Source organism: Rana temporaria, chromosome 11, assembly GCF_905171775.1.
Source record: "Rana temporaria chromosome 11, aRanTem1.1, whole genome shotgun sequence".
NCBI classification, from domain to species: domain Eukaryota; kingdom Metazoa; phylum Chordata; class Amphibia; order Anura; family Ranidae; genus Rana; species Rana temporaria.
In genome coordinates, this window is record NC_053499.1 from 161764039 (window position 1) to 161772971 (window position 8933).

The following is an 8933-nucleotide window of genomic DNA, read 5'->3' on the forward strand; positions in this document are numbered from 1 at the left end:
TTGATGGACTTGTGTCTTTTTAGCAACCTCACCAACTAGGTAACTATGAAGAGATTTCATGGGTCAGCACAAAACTGAAAGCAGACCACATAATAGAGAAGATTCAGAAATCTTCCTACAATAAATATCACAGGGAGTAGAGGAGACTGTGCAGCTCCCATCATATAAAATACAGAGACTGAGAATTCAACACCTTTTCTGGAATAATTTACTTACACAAGAAGAACGGACACTGAGGAGCGAACCCCCTCCCCCCCCCCCCCCATTACAGCGAGGCAATATGATTTTGAATGGAGAGGAGAACGATTAGACCCCCTGTCAGTTTTTATTTCGGTCTGTGCCCCCATAAAAGGGATTCATCCTCTTCATTTGTCCTGCTTAACATTATCACCGAGAGTGAAAGTTGAAAGAAATTCCCAAATTTTGGATTGTCGTCAAATAGAGGGGAAACCTTCCAATCGGGACACGAGTGACAACCAGCTTTGGAGGGCTTTCCTCTCACTTCCTGTTGTGACCCTGGAACAGGACATGAAGGGAAATCTCCCCGATTGTTCATATGTGAACCCAGCCTAAGCCTCCGACCACCAAATCACTTTTAGATTTTTTTTTTTGTCTATCTTAAAGAGATACAAATGGAAAAGGGAAAAGGAAAGTAGAGAAAAACAAAAAGGAAAGAAGGAATTTTTTTTTTAGAAAATAAGAAAAAGTGAAAGAAAAGAAGAAGAGGAAACAAAAATTATAAAAGAGAGGAAGAAAAGGAAAGGGAAAGAAAGAAAGAAAAAACAAAGAGTATGAAAGGAAAATAATTAAAAAATAAGGAAAAGAAAAGAATTAGGTAAAGGAAAATTTCTAAAAGAGAAGGAAAAAAAGAAAAAAGGAAAGAGAACGGAAGAAGGAAAATAGGGAAAACAATGTAAAAGGAGGAAAAATTATTTAAAAATAAGGAAAAGGAAATGAAAAGGAAACTCTATGGCCCCGTACACACGACCGAGTTTCTCGGCAGAATTCAGCCAGAAACTTGGTTGGAGCCGTATTCTGCCGAGAAACTCGGTCGTGTGTACACTTTTCAGCGAGGAACCCGTCGAGGAACTCGTCGGGCCGAAAGAGAACATGTTCTCTATTTCCTCGTTGTTCAATGAGGAAAGTCGGCCCGCCGAGATGTCGGCGGCTTCCACACTGAACTCGACGAGGAACTCGATGTGTTTGGCACGTCGAGTTCCTCGGACGTGTGTACGGGGCCTCAGTGTTTTTGTTTTGGTAAAAAAAAAATAAAAAAATAGCTCTATAAGCAGAGATAATATTTAAATATTATATTTGCTGATTGTTTGAGTTGTTTCTTTTTCCTTATTTAAGAACTAAAATGCCTGATTATGTGTGTGTGTGTGTGTGTGTGTGTGTGTGTGTGTGTATATATTATATTATATGTGTGTGTATGTGTATGTGTGAGTGTATTTATGTTTTTTTTTTGTATTTGTGTTTGAAACGGCAAAAAAAAGTAATAAAAGAAAAAAAAAAGAAGGAAGATAGAGACAATCACTGTGAGTGGTGTGGTGGTGATAAGGGACACTAATAATGAAAGGGGGGGGGGGGAGAGAGAAAAGAAGAATAGAAAGGAAAAGAAAAGAAAAAAAAAAAAGGGAGGGAAAAAAGAAAAAAAGGTAAAATATATATATATATATATATATATATATATATATATATATATATATATATATATATATATATATATATATATATATATATATATATATATATATATATATATATATATATATATATAGAGAGAAAGAAGGAAAGAACACGAAAGAAAGGAAGAAGGAAAATAGGGGAAAACAAACAGAAGGAGGGTAAAATAAATTAAAAATAAGGAAGGGAGAGAAGAGAAGAGAAGAGGAGAGGAGAGAAAAAGGAGGTAAAAAATTTGGAAAGCTTAGGTAAAAAAGGGAGAAAAGGGAAAGAAAGGAAGCAATTAAATATGAATGGGAAGGAACATAAAGGAGAAGAGATAGAAAGATAAATCACAAGAAGAAAGAGCAAGGAAAAAGAAAGAAAGAAATTTGGAGAAATAGAAAAAAGAAAAGCAAACTCCCCCCCCCCCATCCATCTTTGCCTCCATGCTTTATTTTGTTGAGAAATCACTTTGCACCCCACCCATAGCAGCCACCTTTAGTAAAGGCAGATGATTTGTGTTGCATTCAGTTTGTGGAATCCATCTGCCCTCAGCTCAGGCATTCAGGCAGGAGGGCGTGCTTAGCTGAGAAAGCCCCTCCTCCCAGGAAGATTCTTCCTGGGATGTGCATCCAATTTTTTACCCAATTTATTATATATTTTAACTTATTCCAATAAAATTTGATACAATTTAATTGTTTTCAAGACTCTCTGCCTAAAAGTCCCACAGAGGAACAATTTCCTGGGATGTGTGACATCATTTTGGCCTAAGGCCAGAAACCAGGAAGTAACAGAAGTACAGTAATGACAACAAGTAAACATAATAAACCTTCCTATCTATTTACTAATGTTAGCAGCATAAGGATTAGAAATAGTTTCTATTGATTGAGAAAGTGAAGCTCCGTTAAGTTCCGATCCAATCACTAAATTCAACCAACTTCTTCATTTTACAAAAACGTTACTAAAATTTCGGGACTAACCCCTCCTGTATACTCAGCGTTATCGCACTCAGTCCTCAAAATTCTACTGAGAGCGTCACACTAAAGGATAAAAGATGGGGGGAAAAAAGCGTCCGGATGAAAGATGATATGTGATTGGTCAGTGTATTGTGCAGATCATCAATGCCGTTTTCCTGGCCAAATATTGCAAAGCGAAGAATCATCACAAAGACCATCCCTTGTGTGAAGCGCTTTGCCCCCCCCCCCCCGGGGTCGCCACGAGCCGGGAAAGCGGAATGTCACCGCGGACAGAGCCGCCATTGTTTGGTAGCCATACGCTCAGCACATTCACACTCATCCCAAAACAGGAACTGACTGTGTCACCCGGCACATTCGTACCACTCAGATCAGAAGCACATCGATCGCCTTTGTACCGATCACTCCTCTTCTCACAATTATTTGTATTTCAGTATCTGCGGCCAGAGCTAAAGTCTTGGGTCAGTTCTGAGTGGGGGAGGGGGAGGGGGGGGCACGGCATGCATGGAGTTTATGCCTTCTCCCGATATTCGTGTCCCTCCAGAATCTGAAGACACAGCAGGACTATAAAAGGTTGAGTGACTATAATGGGAAGATTGAAGTGTGAGCCCCTCTGGTGCAGCGGCTGGTGTGAATGGTTCTAAGTGTTGCAGAATTCTATCGAAAGTATTTTTCTTATTAAAGTACACTACATGACCCTAAGGTGGGGGCACCCGACCATCATACCTACAACCGAAGACCAAACATATGCCAACAACCCTCCAAACGACGCACGACCGCGCAATTGTCAGTTAAAGTGACGCAGTGCAAAAAGTGCTCCAGTCTTTGGCCAGCGAAATGGTCTGGGGCTGAAGTGGTTAAGAAGTACAGAAAGTGATTACCGTATATACTCGAGGATAAGCCGACCCGAATATAAGCCGAGGTACCTAATTTTACCACAAAAAACTGAGTATAAGCCTAGGGTGTCCATGTGCATGCCTCACTGCGCCCATGCCTCACTGTGTCCACGTAGGTCCCCCAGACAGCAAACTTTGCACACTTGTAGAGGAGAACTGGGGATACATGTGTGCCAAGTTTCGGGTCGGTACCGGGTCCCCAAATTTGACCATTTAACATGGGAGTCTATGGAAGGGGTGCTCCCCGGCACCCAAGGACAACAAACTTTGTACACTTGTAGAGGAAGAGTGGGGCTACATGTGTGCCACGTTTGGGGTCCAGGGGACCTACGGCCAGTACAGGGTCCCCAAAGTCCGGGAGATCAGGCGCAAAAAGGTGACTCGAGGGGGGCATTTTCAGCACCAAAAAACGTGCGGAAAAAAAATGGCTTATACTCGAGTATATACAATATATTTTTTTAGTCACCATAGAAAAAAAAAAGATAAAAATTCGGGGTACAGCTGCCATTAAAAGTACATGTTGGGGATCCTCGTGTCAAGCCCTGGCCTTCTTGGCCATCTTGCCCTTCTTGGTTGCTCCCGTAGTGAGATCTCCCGCCATAATTCCCGACTCCCGAGTCCTTTCCACCTGGAGGTTTTGGATGTTCCTGCCCCCCCCCCCCCCATGGTGTGTTCCCGGCTCGTTCTGTTCCGTTCTCCATAAGATACAATAAATAAAAACCCAGCAGGAATGGAGGGAGCTCCTCATAATGAGCACAGCGGGTGTCCAGACCCGGGGAACTCGGCACAGAAATTATAATCACCACGTTATTTCCCCACTGCCGTGACTCACTCTATACACAAAGGTTCACCACGTGGACGGGCATCTGGGTACAACTCTACTGCGCCATTCCTACCAATGAACCAATATTTGTATTTCAGGAAGGAGATTGATGCATTTGTAACATTAAATATGATCTTCACCCAACCCCCCCCCCCCCTAGATGAGCGGACCACCAGATGTTGCAAAACTACAAGTCCCATCATGCCTCTGGGTGTCATGCTTGTGGCGGTCAGAGTCTTGCTATGCCTCATGGGACTTGTAGTTCTGAAACAACTGGAGGTCCACTAATTATATATCCCTGCCCTAGACCGGGTTTTGTTTTTTTGCAACTACCTACAGTTCATTGGACACTGGTAAAAGCGTTGGTGGGAACGCCCCCTCATATAACCCCGCCCACTAATGGGACTCCAGCTATTTGCTAGTGTCCTTAAAGGGATACTAAAGGTTCGGTTTAAAAAAAAAAAAAAAACACAACATGTCATACTTCTACACCTCCACTGTACAGTTTGTTTTGCACAGAGTGGCTCCGATCCTCTTCTCCTGGGGTCCCACGTCGGCTCCTCCCCGCAAGAGCTAACCCCCTCTGGGAAGCTCTCTCCCAAGGTTGTTAGCTTGTGGGTGCGCTACCGTTTGATACATTGATTTGATTGACAGCAGCAGGAGCCAATAGCTGCGCTGCTATCAATCTATCCAATGAAGAGCCAACAACAGCCAGGGGGAAAGCAACGCGGGATCGCGCCCATGGAGATTCGGGGCTCAGGTAAGTAAAACGGGGGCGTCTATTAGCCTTTAGTACATCATCCCCATAGTGTCACTGCCCCGCCCCCCTTGGCTGCCAACCGGTCAAGCAAAGAACCTTGGTGAAGCCCGGCGTTCTCTCCCATTGTGCAGCCTATCTTGGTTCTCCCCCTACAGTACAGAGACCTCTGAAAGCCTAGTTCTCTCTTTCAGGAGGTTTGTAGTAGTTACATAAGTTTAAATAGAAAAAAATAAAGAATGTAAAATCTTCAGAGAACAAAAGGCCGTTTCACATTCTCGCCGCCTTCTGCGAGACTCCGCACAACGACATTGTCAGAAATTCAGCTTTGTGTTCATTGGATGTATTGTGTCTTCATTCTGAACATTCATGAGATTCCATCTCCCACCTCCCCCCCCCCCCCTCCGCTCTGCGCACAGGGGCCACACAGACAAGCGCTCACAGGGCCCCCACCTCAGCACCGTCCCACATGCATTCACTTCTCATAGTTGTGTTCTACGTGGGGCGCAACGAGTCGAGTCTACACAGGCCGCCGGTGTCACGGCTCCTATTGTTCATCTAAACCTGCAGACGTGACTCGTTCTCACTCCACCAGCGCTGACCGCCGCACTCCACCAGCGCCGACCGCCGCACCCCACCAGCGCCGACCGCCAAACCCCACCAGCGCCGACCGCCACACCCCACCAGCGCCGACCGCCACACCCCACCAGCGCCGACCGCCACACCCCACCAGCGCCGACCGCCACACCCCACCAGCGCCGACCGCCACACCCCACCAGCGCCGACCGCCTCGCACCGACTGCCTCGCACCGACTGCCTGTCGATGTGTCGATGTCCCAATATTTATGGACCTGACTGAAATTGTTTGCTACATTTTTTTTTATTCGACTGGAGTATGTATGCATGTATGTATGTATGTATGTATGTATGTACGCCTTTTGAAAAAAATCTGGATACAATTAAGCCAGATTAGTTTATCAGGAGCTACAAGGGTCAAGTGCTTTCCTCCAGGTTCCTGATCTCCAAGGTGACTTCCACCACCCTTATCGTGTACACCGAGCGATGTCACAGCGTTATCTTCATTACTTATGTATGGAGAGGCAGAGACACAATACATTGGAAGGACTTCATAAAAGAAGGACCTTTATATATAGAGAGGCCCCGCCCCGTTCATATCAACAAAAATGTTTTTACCGATGTCCATATAACATATCACGTGCCTGTTATTTACCTCCCTTGTGTAGACATCTGAGAGTCACGAGACTGCTGTTGGACTCCGCCATCTTGGATGTGATGTCAGGAACCCCGGCAGACTATAGCAGTCATTCTCAACTCGGGTTCCTCTAGAGGTGGCTGAAGGTTAATTGAGCTGTGATGAATTGACCTCCCATCTGATGGAGCCGGCATAGTCCTTGGGCCAACACCACTTGGCAGAACCATAAACATGCCACCAATATTCTTTCTGATCAGCCATTCCCAACTAGAGTTCCATGGAACCCTAGGGTTCCTCTTTAGGGTTCCTCTAGAAGTTACTGGGGTTCTCTGAACTGTGGCTGTTGCCCTGGTGGAGTGGGTGTTGGCCTGGTGGAGTGGGTGTTGGCCTGGTGGAGTGGGTGGAGTGGCTGTTGGCCTGGTGGAGTGGCTGTTGGCCTGGTGGAGTGAGTGGAGTGGCTGTTGGCCTGGTGGAGTGAGTGGAGTGGCTGTTGGCCTGGTGGAGTGAGTGGAGTGGCTGTTGGCCTGGTGGAGTGGGTGGAGTGGCTGTTGGCCTGGTGGAGTGAGTGGAGTGGCTGTTGGCCTGGTGGAGTGAGTGGAGTGGCTGTTGGCCTGGTGGAGTGAGTGGAGTGGCTGTTGGCCTGGTGGAGTGAGTGGAGTGGCTGTTGGCCTGGTGGAGTGAGTGTTGGCCTGGTGGAGTGGGTGTTGGCCTGGTGGAGTGGGTGTTGGCCTGGTGGAGTGGGTGTTGGCCTGGTGGAGTGGGTGTTGGTCTGGTGGAGTGGGTGTTGGCCTGGTGGAGTGGGTGTTGGCCTGGTGGAGTGGGTGTTGGCCTGGTGGAGTGGGTGTTGGCCTGGTGGAGTGAGTGTTGGCCTGGTGGAGTGGCTGTTGGCCTGGTGGAGTGAGTGAAGTGGCTGTTGGCCTGGTGGAGTGGCTGTTGGCCTGGTGGAGGGGGCGTTGGCCCGGAGGAGGGGGGGCGTTGGCCCGGAGGAGGGGGGGCGTTGGCCCGGAGGAGGGGGGGCGTTGGCCCGGAGGAGGGGGGGCGTTGGCCCGGAGGAGGGGGGCGTTTACATGCAGGCCACTCATGGTAATGCTGAACCTCTATGATTAACAGGACTATAATCCAATAGATAAAAAGGGGTGGGCCGGGTCAGTGGCATAGCGTGGACGGGACCACAAGGTCATGTACTCTGGGCACATAATTCTTAGGAGGCAAAATCTGTACGGATTTTGGGGGGTGAGAAGAGGCGGGAGATCTGTGTACTTTCCTGTTCTGGTCCTGTTGGCGGCACGCTCCCTCCCCAATCTTCCTCTTGGGCTATGGGGGCGGGGCGGGGGGGGGGGTAATATGCCGGGTGGTTCTAGGCTGAAGTGGGCGAGATTGGACAGGGAAAGGAGAAGCAGCTCAGTAAGGAGCTCACCTCTCTATCGCTCTGCTTTCTCCTATCAGCTTGCACTCCAGCTTCATCCAACCCACTTCCCGTGAGCCCAGGTCATTCTAAACATTCTCCCTTACCCTGCACTCGGACGGTGAAAAGTGATGAGCTCATGTCACTCTGCTCGCTCCTCCTATCAGCGTGCTTCTTGCCGTCACATGAACCGATTGTGTCCTTGTGCTGCTTCTTCCTTTCACGCTCCAGCTTCATTCAACCCACTTCCTGTGAGCCCAGGTCATTCTAAACCTTCTCCCTTACCCTGCACCCAGACAGTGAAAAGTGATGAGCCCCATGTCACTCTGCTCTCTCCTCCTATTGGCTCCTTTCACGCCCCAGCCCTGCTGTAAGAGGCCGATGTGGAGGACGAAATCAGGCAAATCAATTTTTGTCTTTTAAAAAATAAATGTAATGCTATAATACATGAAAGCGAAGCTCCGCCCCAAAGGTGGTCTCAGCTTGTCTGCCTCCTCCCCCCCTCTGCTGCCAATTTGGGGGGGGGGGAACAGAGTCGGAAGCCCACCTCCCTCCCCCGTTCACAAGGTGCAGCCCTTGGATTCTACAACTGATTCAGAGAACTTTAAATTCAGCCCAAAAATATAAAAGGCGGTGAGGACGGGGTTAATGGAAGGGCGAGCGCCGCTGCCCTCGCGATCGTTGTGCCTCGCACCGATCAGAACCTCATGTTTGCTCTGCAATCAATTTTTAACCTTCGTTCCCTCCCAGGTGGCTGCGCTGTCCATTTCACAGTTCAAAATCGCAAGACAAGTTGCACCCCATTTGTGCCTATAGAAGCGTTCTCATCGGGTTAGGGGTGGGGTTAGGCCCCTTTCACACTTGTGCGACTTGGGACTGACAAGTTGTACCCCCCAGGACTTCCAATGAGCACCCTCCATATAGTCCCTGCACTGCTTTGATGCAAGTTGCATAGGCATTCCCTGAAATCGCAGCAAAATCGCTTGACTGTGAAGTGGTGGTGGTGTGAAAGGGGCCTTAGGGTCAAACTGCTGCGATTTGAAAGCCGCATGATTTTGCAGCGATTTAGCAGACACGATTTTGATGTGATTTCAGGGAACGCCTGTGTGATCTTGAGGTCTGTGGACCACGACTCGCATCAAAGTCGGACCAAAGTAGTACCTTGAAGTCGCACAGATATAAACGGTACTCATTGGA

The 8933-nt window shown here is 47.7% G+C and overlaps 1 protein-coding gene across 1 annotated transcript in view; it reads right to left on the minus strand.

Annotated features, from left to right (window-relative positions):
• The window catches only part of FA2H (fatty acid 2-hydroxylase), a 32955-nt gene extending 26554 nt beyond the window's left edge, over positions 1 to 6401 (minus strand). The window contains exon 1 of the mRNA XM_040327795.1: positions 6378 to 6401. Within this exon, the coding sequence (XP_040183729.1) occupies positions 6378 to 6401 (24 nt within the window). The remainder of the gene's footprint in view (positions 1 to 6377) is intronic.
• Positions 6402 to 8933: the final 2532 nt, after the last annotated feature.